The sequence below is a fragment of the Micromys minutus genome (genome assembly GCF_963924665.1).
Source record: "Micromys minutus genome assembly, chromosome: 19".
NCBI classification, from domain to species: Eukaryota; Metazoa; Chordata; class Mammalia; order Rodentia; family Muridae; genus Micromys; species Micromys minutus.
In genome coordinates, this window is record NC_137954.1 from 7,518,499 (window position 1) to 7,535,366 (window position 16,868).

The 16,868-nt window shown below is 39.1% G+C and overlaps 1 protein-coding gene across 3 annotated transcripts in view; it reads right to left on the bottom strand.

Moving 5' to 3' along the window:
• Positions 1–16,868, bottom strand: part of SF3B1 (splicing factor 3b subunit 1) — a 38,929-nt gene that overhangs the window by 20,624 nt on the left and 1,437 nt on the right. Inside the window, exons 2-7 of one of the 3 annotated variants that reach the window (XM_080933007.1) lie at positions 11,245–11,411; positions 8,821–8,925; positions 8,422–8,536; positions 6,544–6,623; positions 4,399–4,569; positions 676–913 (exon numbers count right to left, since the gene is read on the bottom strand). In XM_080933007.1, the coding sequence (XP_080789133.1) occupies positions 676–913; positions 4,399–4,569; positions 6,544–6,623; positions 8,422–8,536; positions 8,821–8,925; positions 11,245–11,411 (876 nt within the window). Of the gene's footprint in view, positions 1–675; positions 914–4,398; positions 4,570–6,543; positions 6,624–6,928; positions 8,351–8,421; positions 8,537–8,820; positions 8,926–11,244; positions 11,412–16,868 lie in introns of those variants that run through there. The other 2 variants (XR_013975434.1, XM_080933008.1) reach the window with 2 other exon arrangements.

Consider the following 16,868-nt stretch of genomic DNA (forward strand, 5'->3'; position numbering starts at 1 on the left):
ACACACACACACACACACACACACACACACACAGGAGGCTGAGGAAGAGGATCATCAGTTGAAGGCTAGTGAAATGGGATCTGCAACATTTTTTTTTAAAGGGTTAAAAGTTAAAAAAAAAATGAGAGCCACAAAATTATATTTTTTTATATCTTAAAACATAAAATTCATCTCCTATGGTTCGTCCTAAAATCTTCAGTCTCTTCAAAAGAGGGGAAAGAACTGAGTACTATATTCACTAAGTACTGTTAAACTTTAATTTAAACAGAGCTGAAGTGTTGCGTTTCTTTACTATGTATGTTGGGGAGCACAAGCCATCACACACATGGAGGTTAGAGGTTACCTGTGGTGTGGGGGTCTCCTACCATGTGGGTCCCAGGGATCAGACCCTGGTCCTCCAGATTGATTGGTGGCAAGAGCCTTTACCTCTGAGCCACGTCACCAGCACAAAGGGTAATTAAGAAACGGTTTTAATAGATTTATGCTTGGGTACTGAGACAAACAGTAAAGAAACAGTTTTATAAACTCGGTAGGTTTAGGCACATCTACATCAGCTGTTATTTACATAGAAATGTATATCATATGTATACTAGGAAATAAAGATCTCAGCCTGAAACACAATGCTAGAGTCAACATCTCACCCAACACTCATCTACACTCCACTAAAGTACCCACCTCTTTCTGTTTTGGGGGTCTCATCCCATCTGTTTTTACGAGCACTGGAAGTTGCACCACCATGGCCTGGGGTCGCATGGCCTGGCGTGTCACCCCGCCCAGGAGTGGCAGCTCCTGCAGGAGTATGACTAGGTGTAGGATCCCATATTTTTGAGCCTGGGGTTGCTCCAGGTGTTTCACTTCCTTTTGCACGACCCGGTGTCTCATCCCATCTTAGAGAAGGGGTATGCCCAGGGGTCTGAAAAAACAAATGAATTTTATTTCGCATATATACCTTAGAGATACAACTACAAATTTTCTATCGCACAAAAACCAATAAATGTATCTTTCAGTTAAAATTAGACAATCATTTAGCTTACTGACTTGCAAATACTTACGATCAAAACCAATTTACAGCTTTCATTTGGAATAAAACAATATAAAAAACACAGGCTAGGGATGGCTCAACAGTTAAGAGCACTGGCTACTCTTCCCAGCACCTACATGATGGCTCACAACTGTCTGTAAATGCAATTCCAGGGGAGCCAATACCCTCATACAGACATAAATACAAACAAAACAAAAATGCACATTAAAATAAATAAAATTTTTGAAAATACACAAAACATTCTGCACTATAACCTTTGTGAATATTTACTGTGTAACTTTCCATGTGTGCTTAAGCTTGTACAAGTTGACTCTGAAAGGGGAATAACTAACCCCATGTCAGACCCAAGATGTTTGTCTCAAACTGTTTCCAAGACACACATCCTGACTCAGACTGACTCCCTTTTACTTTAACAGAAGACACAATAGCAAAGGAGCCCGGGAGTAAAAACTCTTCTTGAAAACAGCTCAAACACCTATTATTTACCCCGTGATAAAAATGTCCGGCTGCAGCAGGAAAGAGAAGACAACTCCTCCAGGGGAAGAAAGCTACCTAAAGAACTAAGCTACCTGCCTCACTTTCCCCAGTTGATATCTGCTGGGTATTGAACACCCTTGACTGACATTACCTTTGCTTGTTCTCTTAACTAGGCTATCCCAGCTGTCTCTGCTTGATGCTGTGAAGCCCTGACTCAATTAACTTGTATGTATCTGTTGCACCTATCACTGTTATCTGCTATGGCTCTTTGACATCTTTTCTTTAAATATTATTTTTTTTTAAAAAAACTTGTAAATTGAGAAAAAAAAATCATGAAATGAACCAGACCTAAGGTCCACAAAGATGAAACTTGTATATGGTTAGAACAGCCATTTGGAATAGACGCTGCATAGCCACATAGCCTTCCTTTACTGTATATTTAATAAGCTCATAGACAGGCGATTGCAATCATCTCCAGATGATACAGGGAATCTTGAAACATACTAAGAACTTCGAGTTTTAAAAATTCATATAAGCTTGTCCATCTACATCTCTACTGCAAGCAAACAGATATACTAATCTTTTTTCTTTAGGATAGGGTTCTACTATGTATGTAGCTCTAGGTTGCCTGAAAATTATTATGTAAACCAGACTGACTCTGAATTCCACAAAGATTCACTTTCCTCTGGCTTATAACAAAAATTTTAAAGTATTTCTTACAATATGTGGATTCCTTCTTCCCCAGAGGTTGTATGTCTCAGGGATCCAGTTCTGGGTGCACTGAAAGTCTCAGCCTACCCACTGAGCAATCGTGGAGACCAGAGGATAACCCATGGGAGTGTATTGTCTCTCTCTACAATGTGAATCCTAGATGTAAAACTCAGGCTGTCAAGCTTGGCAGCAAGATTAAAGGGAAGATTAGAAGTGGATTTAAGTAATTTATTCAAGAACACAAAATGAATATCCAATGTCTTGGTGGTGGTAGAGGCTTGGGGGGGGGTTAAGTTTTTCTGAAACAAGACAACTCAAAAACTGGCTTTTATCTCATTATCCTGCCTCACCCTCCCCAGAGGGTACACCACTACACTCATCTAAAAAAGATTTTTATTCATGATGGAAATAAAATTAATTCTGGATAGAGGCAGGTGGGTCTCTTGAGTTCAAGGCTAGCCTGATCTACAGATCCAATTCTAGAACAACTAAGGCTACACAGGGAAGCCCTGTCTCAAAAAGCAACCACCACCTCCGAATAAGGTAATAAATGAATACAAATTATTCACAAACTTAATCTGTCCTTCCTTTGCAAAGAAAAGGTGGGAACATGAATCTGACTGGCATCCTAATTTCCACAAATGAGCATAAGAAGTCCTAATGCTTTCTCTAGAAACACAAATTCAGCTCAAGAAGGCTCAGCACTTAAGACTATTTGACTGCTCTTGTAGGACCTGAACCATAAGGAGCTCACAACAATCTCTAACTCCAATCCCAATGGATCTGACACTTGCTCTTGAGTAGCTGCACACACGTGGTAGACATTCAGACATACATGTAACTAAAAGTAAATCTTGTAAGAAAAATAAACTCTCCTTGTCAGTTACAAACATACAGCTAGGCAGCCTTGAGTATAACAAGTTTACCTTGGCTTTAAAATGTTTAAATCCTAACTATGGACTAGTTAGGCACAAGACGATCATAAAACATAGAGAAGAGCATCTCTGAGCCTGTCCTACATAGCTAGTTCCAGGTTAACCAGGGATACACAGTGAAACCTTGTCTCTAAAAGATGACCCAAGCCAAGTCGTGGTGATACACACCTTTAATCCCAACACTGGAGCAAAAGCAGGTGCATCTTTGTGAGTTCAAGGCCAGCCTGTCTACAGAGTGTGGCTACACAGAGAAACGCTGTCTTGAAGACAGACAGAAACAGAGGCAAAGAGAGACAAGAGATCTCAATAGTGTATAAACTAGCCAAGAATATAGTAGTGCAGGCTGTAGAGATGACTCAGTGGTTAAGAGTGCTGACTGCTTTTCCAGAGGTTCTGAGTTCAAATCCCAGCAACAACATGGTAGCTCACAACCATCTGTAATGAGATCTGATGCCCTCTTCTGGTGTGTCTGAAGACAGCTACAGTGTATGCATATATAATAAATAAATAAATCTTAATAAAAAAAATATAATAGTACTACCCAATTACCAACTGTGGTCAAGCCTTATCCAACAAGAAAATAAGAAAAACTATATTGTATTCCACCATCTCCACAATGTAACATACCTACCACGTGTTTAAAATTAATATTCTAAACCCAAGTGGTAGCCTGGCACGTACCTTTAATCCCAGCATTTGTGAGACAGAGGCAGATAAATCTCTGAATTTTATGCCACTCTGGTCTATAAAAACAAGTCCCAGTTTATCTTACTTTGCTCTACAATTCAATGCAAAAAAAAGTCCCAGGCTAGCCAGAGCTACAAAGCAAAACATGCCTCCAACAGAAAAACAAAGACACACAGAGACACACACACTCAGACACACACACACACACACACACACACACACAAATAGATAAAAATTAAACTAAAGAACATTCCATTCCTCAACATATGGAATCTCAACATATGTGTCCCAAAGCCCTATTCAGGTACTGAGGTTGTAACCCCTGATGTGACTGATTCTGGAGGCTGGGAATATTCAAGGTTAGATGAAATCCAAGACTGAGAGAAAAGTTAAGAGAGAACAGTGACAAAGTGCTCTCCCCAGACAGCAGCCCTGCACTATGGACATAAATTTCTGTCACTTAAGACACCTAGTCAATAATAACAAACCCAAATATGAACACAGTCCATAAAAAAAAATATGAAAATAGCAATAAAAAAAGATTACCTCTGCCTGATCCCAACTTGACAGCTTTTTGGGAGTGGCCCCAGGAGTCTGGTCAGCAGTTTGATCCCAGCGCCTTTTTCGTTTTGAAGGGGGCTGGGATGCTGCTGCTCCATTGACGACTTTGAGTTCTCCAGCTTTAGCTTTTTCTGCTAGTTGTTGCCTAATTTCTCTCTGAAAAACATTGGAAAGAGCAGAAAACATTTATCTTTCACACATTTCATTAGATGGGAGAAACGTTAAGTAGCTTATGCCTACCAAGCATGCTTGAGATCCTAGTCAATCTTCAGCACCAGAAAACAGGAAGGAAAAAAATTCTTTAGCTCAGTTTCTATGCTACTAGTATATTCATTCTTTTCAATGAGCTCTAAGTATCCCATTCACAGCCGGGTGGTGGTGGTGCAGCATGCCTTTGATCCCAGGCAGGCAGATCCTAGGACAGCCTGAAATGAAAAGTTCTGTTCCTAGTGACACTGTCCCCTCTCTTCAATACTGTGTACTTAGTTAGATAGCACTGTCCTTCCTGAACAGTACATATGCAACTCCACAATTTTTAACAGCCTATGCTTTGAAGATAGTGAGATAAATCTTGTTGAAAAATAAAATTTCGGGGGCTGGAGAGATGGTTCAGTGGTTAAGAGCACTGACTGCTCTTCCAGAGGTCCTGAGTTCAAATCCCAGCAACCACATGGTGGCTCACAGCCATCTGCAATGAGATCTAAGACAGATACAGTGTAATTATATATAATGAATAAATCTTTTTAAAAAAAGAAAAATAAAATTTCTAGTCAGTGAGGCTAGAAGTTAAATCTTATTATAATCTCCCTAGTCATTAAGTAAATATCCACTTAACAGCAGAGAATTGAAAAATATGCAAGTAAAAGTTTTTAAGACTCAAGACATAAAAAGACATCAGGTGCAGTGTCACGTGCCTGTGGTCCATGGACTAAGGCAGGCATATTAGTTTGAAGACCAGTGAGTGAGTTCTAGCCCAGCCCGGAATACATAGCAAGACTCTTTGTCTCAAAAACAAAAAATGAAAATAAAACTTAGTGTCATAGTAAGTACATTTAATTCACCCTTTCATTTTAAAATGAAATCACCTTTTAAGTCACCTAGAAAAACGCTACTAACTTTTATTGTTAATGAAGATACAGGAGCTATGACAACAAGCCAAGGGAATCTCGGTGATGTGCATCTATCATCCTTTAACCCTCAGGGGACTGAGGTAGGAGGGTCAGCCTGCGACTACGGGACTACAGAATGAGTTCTAGGTTAGCCTGGGCTACAGAAAGACCCTACTTTGAACAATAAAAAGATTAGGACCAGTGATGGCAAGCCAGCTCAGCTGGTAATAGCACTGACACCCCTGTAACACTCGATAGAACAGGACTAACTCCTGCCACTTGTTGCCTGGCTTCCGCAGGCACACCACGGCATAAGCATGCACACACAAATAAATGTAATAAAAGCCAAAACTACAAAAACAGTTGAGGTTTGGCTTGTTAGCACTGCATTCATGTTAGCAAAGAATTATCTCTGTAAGCCAAAAGGATTTTTTTTTTAATTCTCCATCTGCTGTCAAACCCAATCTCCAGTAGGTATTATCTTAATGTGACTTAATGTGACCACAGCTTCAAGAGGTTTACTAGTAACCTCCCTAAACACTTCCCCAAGCAAGTAGGAACACATGAACCCAGGGAAGTTCCGAAAAATATCAAGTATCAAGGGTCATACAATTCATTTTTTTTCTAATTTTTTATGACTGAAATGCTACAGTCCAATTGTGATTGTTCACACCTTTAATTCCAACACTTCAGAGGGAAAAGAAAGCATGCAGATCTGAGTTTTAGGCCAGTGCAGGCTACATAATGAAACCACCTTTTAAAAATAATTTAAAAAGAAAGAAAAGAAAAAAAGCTGGGCAGTATAGCACACAGCTTTAAGCCCAGCACTGGAAGAGACAATTGGATTCCAAAGTTCGAGCCAAGAGCAACCTAGTTTCCAGAGAATTCCAGCACAGCCAGGGCTCCATGGAGAAACCCAGGGAAGGGGGGCAAAAGCAAAAAAACTACTGCTGTGAACATCAAAACCTAGATAAATATAAAATTGTCTCAAATGTACTGACATTTCACAGTCAGGTCCTACCTCTTCCTTAGTCAAGTGTTGCTCTCGCATAACATCCATGTAGGTTCTAGCGTTCATTTTAGGGTCAGGGGTCTTCCCTCCTGCAGAAAAGAACAGCAACAGGACAAGAGCACAATAAATAAAGGGTATTAGGTTCAACTGATTTCTCTGCCCTGCTCTAATATTATGTTATTCCATAATCATTTAATTTATTTTTTGGTGGAAAACTTTGATAATTATACATCTTACTTTTTATTGAGTTTGCTGATCAATTTAACCTGTTTGAACACAAACATATCTACAGCAGTTTAAAACAATTATTTTAATGCATATATAAAGCAAAATGACAGCACAGTTTAGTCTTCAGAAGTGATGGGTTCCTGGGTTGCTAATCCGGAATACGTACACTTTCGTGCCTTTGTCTCCATCAGCAGTTCTGACTTCAAGCAGCAGAATAGAAGCCTAGAAAATTATCTCTTTACCATTAGTAACACTTTGGAAAGATATTTATATTCAAAACATTACCTGTTGCAAGCTGTTAAAATCCTGACTACAGTAACTGACTAACATAAGTTCTTGATACAGAGATCTAAACAGTTGTAACTTAGAAATCTGATTATAAAAAGTATCCCTACAATCATATTCTCACGTCACATTACTAAAAAGGGCTTCATGCTTTTTAAAGTTTTTCCTTGACCCAATATATAATTCTATTTCTTAGAAAGTACAATTACAACTGGAAATATATAACTTAAAATAAATTATTCTACCAGTTACTACAATGCACACAAAAGAAGTGGTGTACAAAGAGATGTGTTAGTCTCTTGGTTAAAATTTCAGTATTTTTCAAACTGCAAAATATCTTAAAGAAGCCCAAACAGTATACAAGAACCACCAAGGCATACTATGCTTTAGAAAAGTTATAACAGCTATACACGTAGTATAGCATTAAAATTTAGGACAAAATAATAAAGTTCTAAGACATCTCCTATGCTGACGATCATGCCCAATTGGTAGTGTCATTCTTTCTGACACTAGCTCTGATAAGACTTCCTTTGGAATACTTTTTCACCATAATCTAGAGAGGATGTGTTGAACTGCACCCTTAAGAATGCAGACAGGACTGGCATATAGCAGTACTGCTGTAGGAAAGAAATTAAGGACAGTTAGTATGGGCCTGTGAATTCTGACATACATGTTTAAATCAATTACAATTATGCAAGTAAAGCAAAGAATTCCCTATTAATTCATGCAGGCTGAAGGTCTAGTTTGTAAACCTGCAGCAGATCTATTTGTAAAAACAGGCACTTAGTTCTGATGGTGGGACTCACTCACCTGAGGAAATCTTCCATCAGGCTCACTATGCCCCTTGCACACTACAATTAGCAAAACAGACTCCAACTAGTAAACACCAAAGTCTTTGTATATAACTTTGATTTTAACTATACAAAGTTGAATAGAGCAAAGTAGGTGCATTTACTAAGCTATAATAATAAGAGGGGAACTAGTGTGAGAAACAGTTTCTCAAAAGTAACAATCCAAAACTCTAGAATTTGGAATGAAAACTGCAATAATTTGAAAGTATTTTGAGCAGAAAAACACATTTGTTCAAAGTATACCAAGAGTACCCAAAACAAAAGTAAAAGAAAAACCTTTAACCCTTTGCGTTTCTATGGCATTGGCTCATTATTTTCTTGTCCTTCTACCTGGAAAGAAAACTTGCATTATAAAGATGAAGAATATGGCATCTGTGACTTCAACCAAATCTATACAAATCTATAAAGGGGTCTTTAAAAACGAAAAGCAAATCCATAAGCATGCCAAAAAAAATCAAAGGGCTAAAGACAACTTAATTAAAATAAATTTCTGAATACTTATAGAAAAGTGGGAAAGAATTACCATCTGCGAAAGGATCAAGACGCTCTGGGGAAATTATCATGGTCCGCCTATGCTTTTTATATTCATCTTCCCGGTCTGCAATCTTTGGAGGGCGATGCTCAGCAAATGGATCATACTGAAAAAGAAATGTAGGTCTCATTTAATACCCACTATAATAAACAACCAACTCCTCCCCACTACACACACAAATAATAAACCATTGTTTAAGAAAATAAAGTGTGTGTGGTTGATCAGTTCTCAAAGTCGAGGTCTCATGCAATGACTGCCTTTACAAAACAACTATTTATGACTCCCCCAAGTGCTTCTCTCAAAACATTCTCAGAACTGACTGCTAAAATTCCTGTGCTCACACGGGAACTCATTCCCTTTCTGTAAGCTGAATAAACTGTGAAGCATCACCTGTTCTGTTGACTGTGGTATGTCATTAAGCAATGCCACGGGGGCATGGTATCCAGGCTTCTTCTGACCAAGCAAGCTCGTGGATGATGAGTAGTCATCGTCATCCTGCAATCAAACACCCAAGAGGTCACAACATAAAAATCAACATGACAAAATAACTGTTTTCAAAGGTACTGACTTCCCTAACAATATGTTTACACATTATACACTTATACATTCTACTTTAAAATAAAACGCTTCTTAATTCTACAGGATACAGCCATCACTGTCTTTTACTACTAGGTAAGAGAAACAAGTGCTATGGCCAAGTATGGTTGTGCCAACACAGAATTCCTAGTTCTAGCATTTGGTAAAGGCACAGACAGGAAGATTCTAAGTATAAGGTCGGTGTCAACTAGAATATCAAGGCTCTGTCTCAAAACACATGCACCCACACAAGAGAAAGAGAGGGCAAGGGGGAGGGGGACAGAGAGAGGCAGACAGAAAGAATGAGTGTGCATGTAGGGAGATAATCTGCAAAAACTAGTCTCTAACCATCAGCCTAGTCTAGAATTTCACCTTTTGGACAATCATATAAACACACTTCTATCAAGCAGGAAAGAAAAGTACAAGTGACAAAAATGTGACTTGGTTTCAAATAACCAAGTTGAGCCGGGCATTGTTGAGGGGCACATATCTTGAATCCCAATACATGAGAGGCAGAAGCAGGTAGATCTCTGAATTTAAGGCCAATCTGGTTGGAAGCCAGGATGAAGAGTTGGCTCAGTGGTTAAGAGCACTGACTGCTCTTCCAAAGGTACTGAGTTCAGTTCCCAGCAACCACATAGTAGCTCACAACCATTCAATAGGTTCAAATACCCTCTTCTGGTCTATCTGAAAACAGCTACAGTGTACTCACATAAAATAAATAAATCTTAAAAAAAAAAAAAAAAAGTTGAAAGCCACCCAAGGTTATATTTCTATAAGTAAAATCCTATTTCTAACTAAAATGAAGTATCAACATAAAAACCTTCATAATCAGTATAAAGTATCAAAACATAATCATACAAAACCAATAGCTTTATCACCAAACATGATGATTTGAGATAGTCAAATGAAAAGCTATGTAGAATTTACATAAAAAATTCTGATGTTCTAATTTGTTCAGCCAAAATGGACCATCTGTATCAGAGATTCCTTTCTCTAAAGGCTCAGAAACTGTCCAGAAGAAAGGGAAGAAAGATTCTAAGAGGCAGACTAGAAAGGATAGGATAACATTCTGAACATGAGGACTGCTGCCTTCAGAAACTCACAGCAGCTGTGGCTGCCTGCAGCACTGCAGCATGAGCAGGCTTCATGAACTCCAACCCTAGCTGAGGAGCTACTGACAGCCAACAACTTCTGCAGGGCAAATTTTCAGGATGTGGCTGCCATACTACAGTGGATGTTCCACACCCAAAAGTATGTTAGCAGCACAAACTAGACTCAGTGAGTTATTTTCTTAAAGAGACATAGTTGGAAGGGCATAGGGTAGGCCTGGGAAGAGTTAGGGAGAGGAGTAGATGGTGAATAAGATCAAGATATAATGTAAGCAAGTATGAAATTCCCAAAGAATAAAAATAATGTATTTACTTTTAAAAAACTGAAATAAATGACAGATCAAGAAAACTTTTACTGGCACAAGCCTGTAATCCCAGCACCTGATGGACCTATAAAGAAATCCTGTCTCAAAACAACAAAAACATAATTTAAAGGGTTGGTGAGCTCAGAGGTAAACATTTATTACAATGAACAAGACCTGAAACTTGATCCAAAAACAGGAATCAACTCATGAAAAAATGGATGTGGTAAAAGAACAAGTCACAGAAAAATGACTACTTACAGTCCAGTCACTTTTTCTATAGGGTACTCCAGACAGGATTAAGTAACAAGAATTTATATAACAAATGTGGAAGTACTTTATATATCATGTAACAATATTCAGATAAGTTTTCCACAGAAAAAATTCAAAACTCAGCACTTTAGGAGGTATCTGAGGGCATGGTGAGAGCCCCAGTATTTAGCAGGCAAAAACAGGCTGACTGTAAAACATTCTATCAGAAACCAGGGAGGGTTATGGTAGCATGCCCCTTTAGTCCCAGCAGTTGGAAGACAGACAGGTAGAGGTTGAGGCCAGTGTGGTCTACATATAGGCTAGCTAGGATTATACGGTTAGTTTTGTGTGTGTGTGTGTGTGTGTGTGTGTGTGTGAGAGAGAGAGAGAGAGAAAGAGAGAGAGAGAGAGAGAGAACGTGTGTTTGTGAAACTTTTTTCTCTCTGTGTGTCTGTTATTAAACTGTTTCTCTCCTTTTAACCATACAACTCAAACAGAAAATTTTCCTACTTATTTTCTCTCAAAAACACAAAAGCAAAAACCCCTTGCCTCCTAGATCATTTGTGACTTACATCTTCCAGTTCAGTTGCAGCGATTGATGTCACATATCCAGCAAATCTGCTATCACTCCCACCATAGATTTCTTGGTCATAATAACCTGTGGAATCAAGGCCCACTCCTTGGGCTTCATCAAGAGCTGCCTTCTTGCCTTGAATTTCTCGAATCTGTGCTTCGATATCTGTAAGAAAGAAAACAATTTCATGTTCTAAAGAGTTCTCAGTATAATTTATCTTCTTACTAGATCTTTACAACATATCCTGAAATACAGAAAATTTAGTTAAGAGGTTTGTAGATTTATGTTAAGGCGATACATGAGTGAACAGGAGAGAGAGATAGGCAGGGAAAGGTCGAGGAGCAGAAGTGGAGGCAGGAGGCTAAAGGGAAATTCCAGGAGAATCAAGATGGAGCTGGAGAAGGAGGATCTAGATCCAGGTGGCCATCATTGGCAATAGGTAGATAAAAATATTTTTAAGGGATTCTATAGTTCTTTTTATGTCATAAAAAGGGAATTTTATAATCTTTGTCCATTGGATGTGACCTTATTGTATAGAGTTTGTGGACTGAGAATTTAATATATAAATCTGCTTGAAAAGCTAACAGGCTTTGGAGTCATGTTTGTGTCAGGCAGTGGGGTAAAGAAACACACCGGGGCCGTCATATCCACCCAGGACAAAATCAACAGGGCAGACGGAGTGAACCACCTGGGAAGGGAACCCTGTGGAAAGTTCAGCTTGTGGACCATGTGACAGAGTCCATGGGCTAGGTTCCACACTAGAGCGTCCAGGGTAACAAAGGGATAAGCCATCCATTTAATATTTACTACAAGATTTAAAAAGCTAGCTGTATTAAGTATATCTACACATACATTACAACTTCTTACCTCAACAGACAAAAGGAATCCAAAAATCTGATTTACTATCTTAACCCCCAACCATTAGGATGAATTATCATAAATTAATTCAAAATTCTAAACCTTGCCCCATCTGAAAATTAAAGCTACTTTAAAATATGTATTTGTGGGGGCTTGGAGAGATGGCTCAGGGGTTAAGAGCACTGACTGCTCTTCCAGGGGTCCTGAATTCAATTCCCAGCAACCACATGATGGCTCACAACCATCTGTAATGAGATCTGATGCCCTCTTCTGGTGTGTCTACAGTACTCATATACATGAAATAAATCCTTTTAAAATATATATCTATTTACTACTAGCATGTGCAAATGTGTAGGTCAAATACTTGGAACTCAGTTCTCTTCTACCCTTCTGCATGGTTCCAGGGATCAAATTGAGGTCACTAAGCTTGTGTAACAAGTGACTTGCTGAGCCATCCCTGACAGTCAGGAAAATTAAAACTGTTACAGTGTGAAGAACCAGGGCTATACTCACAATTATTTAAACTTGCCACTACCAGAACTGATACCTAGCATCATGTATTATGTTACAGCACAAAATAAAGCCCACTACCAAGAGGTAGAACTAACAGCATAGATCACTTCTCTGCCCTTTAGCTAAGATCAAGTATAAAACAGCTTTAGGCTGGGACCAGTGAGATGGACCAGCCGGTAAAGCACTTGCTGTGAGCTATCTCCTTCCACTTGCTAAGTCCTGTTTCTCAACTGTACAGTAGACTCACAGTTAACCGACCCAAAAGGTTCCAGCCCATTCTCCTGTCTTTATTTTCCCTCTTGCAGCAGGCGTACTGATATTACACATCCACTTTCATACAGCTAACTTTTTACACATCTAGCTTTTTAATTGAGTTCCAGGGATCAAATTCCTAATCCCTGAGACTACTGTGAGTTAGCATTCCCAGCACTCTTTAGATTCCTTTTCAATACACACTAATTGGGTTGGGGGGGTGCTGCTCAGTGGGTAGGGTGCTTGCCTAGCATGAACAAATGCTCCAGAACTGTACAAACAACTATAATATTATAACTCCCACTTTGTAACTTGAGAAACCCAGAAGAGACAAGAATTCAAAGAAATCTTTGGCTGCATCATGATTTTAAGATGCAGCTAGGGTAGCGTTTATGGGTAGGTCTAACAGCCTGTGGACATAGAGACTCTCCTTCACTAGTTAAAGGGGATCAAATGCCAGTTACAAATTATTAATTGCCTAAACCCACTGAGCCACCAGCTAAGAAAAACATCGTATTCTCAAAGGTAGATGGTTTTTAAAAATATAACAAGTTTATGTAATCCAAAGAATAGCTGGGTCTCTCCCCAGTAAGAAAAGGGCTGCCAGGAATTTTAAAAAGGCAATGAGGAGCTGGAGATGGCTCAGTGTTTAAAAACATTGGCTGTTCTCCCTGAGGACCCATGTCTGGTTCCAAGCACCCACATGCCAGCTTACAACTATCTGTAACTGCAGTTCTGACCCAACTGTCTGTCCTCCAGGGGCACAGCATGTATGTGGTAACACAAACATACATACAAGTAGACAAAATACCCATGCACATAAAAATAGTTTAAAAGGGGGGAGGGGGTAATGAGTTTGTTGTCCCATCGTTGTTTTACATCTCAAAATTCTTAGCATGTGTTACTGTATCATCCTCACAGACACAATAGTCCCCTACATTGCAGCCCTCTTTGCATCCATCCGAACTGTTATAGCAAGCAATTAGAATTACCCTAATTTGAGCTATATTTTCCTCCTTTCTTTTTTGCTATTATCTCCTATAATCCTGTGATGGGTGTGTGTGTGTGTGTGTGTGTGTGTGTGTACACACCTATGTACCAAGAGTGGTTTTTAATTCCAGCCCTTGAGAGGAGAGACACACACAACAGGCTGGTTGGCCTCATTCGCTCATTTCTGTTTTCTTCCAGAGTCCTGATGAAAGTGGTATTTGTGATCCCTTTAAAACCTGAGTCATAGCCACACTCATTTGATTCCAGCACTCAAGAGGCAAAGGTAGGACAAACTAGATTTCAGGAACAGTCAAGGCTACATAAAAACTGTTTCATAAACAACAAAACCTCCCCACAGAAAGCCAAACCAAACATCATCAACAACACAATCTTAAATCAACTGTGGTGGTTCATGCTTGAAACCCCTGTATTCATGAGGCCAGGGCAGGAAGATTACACATAAGTTGAGGCTAGCCTGTCTTTATAGTAAATTCCATGTCAGTCAAGGGCTACATAGTAAGATCTGTCTCCAAACACACATAAAAGCAAAAAAAAGAAAAAAGAAAATTCAAGATTATTCTAGGCAAAATATATTTCAATTTTCCAATTTTTTTTCAATTTTGGCACCAATATCCAATTTGGTTCAATAATGGCCTAAGAACTGAACCATGGAACCTGAGCCTGGTAGTACATAGGTGACAGGGCAGCACTTCTGAGGTAGAGACAGGTTCAGGGACCCAAGAACAAACTCAGATACACAGCAGGTTTGAAGTCAACCTGGTCAATGAGACCCTTCAAATAAAACAGAAAAAAGGGCCGGGGGCGGGGAGGCACTTCCACAGAAGGAAGATACAACCATAACCAATTTACCTTCCATGATTCAAGTACAACTGAGGTATCCATCTCTTTAAAAAGAATACACAACAAAGAAATGCTTGAGAATAGTACAGAAAACTACCACTAAGAAGTAAGTTACACAAGGAAGTTCAAATGCCAAGACCAGTCTCGACAGTCTAATGATTGCCTCCAATAAAATTATCCAATAACTTTCTTAAAACACAAAAATCATCTGGAGTGGAGAAATGGCACAGCCAGTAAGAATGCTTGCAGAGAACCCAACTTCAAACCCATGTTCAACCACCTGGCATAGTCATGCACAACTCCAGGGTTCAGTAAAATAACCTGTCTCAAGGGAATAAACCCAACTGCCCCTTTGGCTTCCAAGTGCATACAATGTGTACACAGGTGGGGGATACATACCTACACACATACATGTACAACACACAGACATACATACATGCATACATACTTACACACAAATATTCATTTGTTACTTGGGGAAAGGAAGATCATACATAGTTTATTCTATACTCACTGGAAAACCAAAATCAAATCTTGCAGTATATAAAGCCTTCCAACTTTAATGCTAAACCAACTTTTCCTCTTAATCCAGAAGATTCTCAGAACAAGAATAAACTATTTTCTAACTGTCTGACCAAACAGATGTAACAAAACTGAGTTTTAAAAACCCCCTTTCAGAGTGGAAGGTAGTTCAATAGCAAATGCTCTGTAATATAAACTACAGAACCCTGGGGATTGATCCCAAACTTTGAGATCTGGAAGGCATAGTGGTACACTCCAAAAATACCATTGTTCAGGAAGCAAAGGATTCCTCCAGCTTAAGATACAAAGTGAGGATGTAGGGCTGGAGAGATGGCATCCTGCTTTCAAACAGCACTTGTACACTATTTATTAACTCAATAATAAAATAATCCTAGGGCTGGAGAAACGGCTCAGTAGTTAAAAGAACTGACTGCTCTTCCAGAGGTCCTGAGTTCAATTCCCAGCAACCACATGGTGACTCACAACCTTCTGTAATGGAATCTGATGCTCTTCTGATGTGTCTGAAGACAGCTACAATACACTCATATAAATAAAATAAATCTTTTAAAAACAATAAAAAAATAAAATAATCCTAAATAAAATAGCAATTTTTGCCAATGATCTACAACTGATCAGCAAGTTTAGCTGAGCTTCTACAATGAAAAATAAAAAAGGAAAGAAAGAAAGAAAGAAAGAAAGAAAGAAAGAAAGAAAGAAAGAAAGAAAGGAAGGAAGAAAGAAAGGAAGAAAGAAAGAGAAAGGAAGGAAGGAAGAAAAGAAGGAAGGGCTGGAGAAATGGCTCAGTGGTTAAGAGCACTGACTGCTCTTCTAGAGGTCCACATGACTCACAGCCATCTGTGATGAGATCTGATGCCCTCTTCTGGTGTGTCTGAAGACAGCTACAGTGTACTGTTTAATAAATAAATAAATAGATAGATCGACAAATAAATAAATCTTTAAGAAAGAAAGATAGAAAAATAAAGAAAGGAAAGTTCATCCCCAACTTTACATTAAGAGGGCTGGAAAGCTGGCTCTGCAGCTAAGAGCGTGGCTGCTCTTCCAGGACCTTGGTTCAGTTCCTAGCACCCATGTGGCAGCTTACAACTGTCTTTTACTCAACTCCAGGGAATCTGACATCCTCACACAGACATACCTGCAAGCAAATACTAATGCACATAAAATAAATTTTGCATTTACCTAACAGGGAGTATGCTACATTGAAGATACCAATAAGGCAACAACCAAAGCTACAAATTACCCATCAATAAATCAATAAATAACCTATCAGGGCATGAGACTATGCAGCTATGGGGAAGCCAGTATGCAGTAAACCATGCTTCTGTCAGTTAACACTTCACCTCATCCCATGCTCTGTAAGCCTGATAAACGCACTGGTTCCCTAGAATGAAAAACAAATAACCTACCAAAGTGAACAAAACAAGCATTTTTCAATTTCCTAATTATTTTGCAAACACTGTCTGATGTAGTCTAATGACAAAGAAACAAGGCCAAGAACATTTCTGGCTTTAAAAGGTTAGTTAAGACTAGCTAGTAGCGCAGGCCTTTTAACCCAGCACTTGGGAGGCAGAGGCAGGTGGACCGGTCTCTTGGAAGTGGGGTCCACTT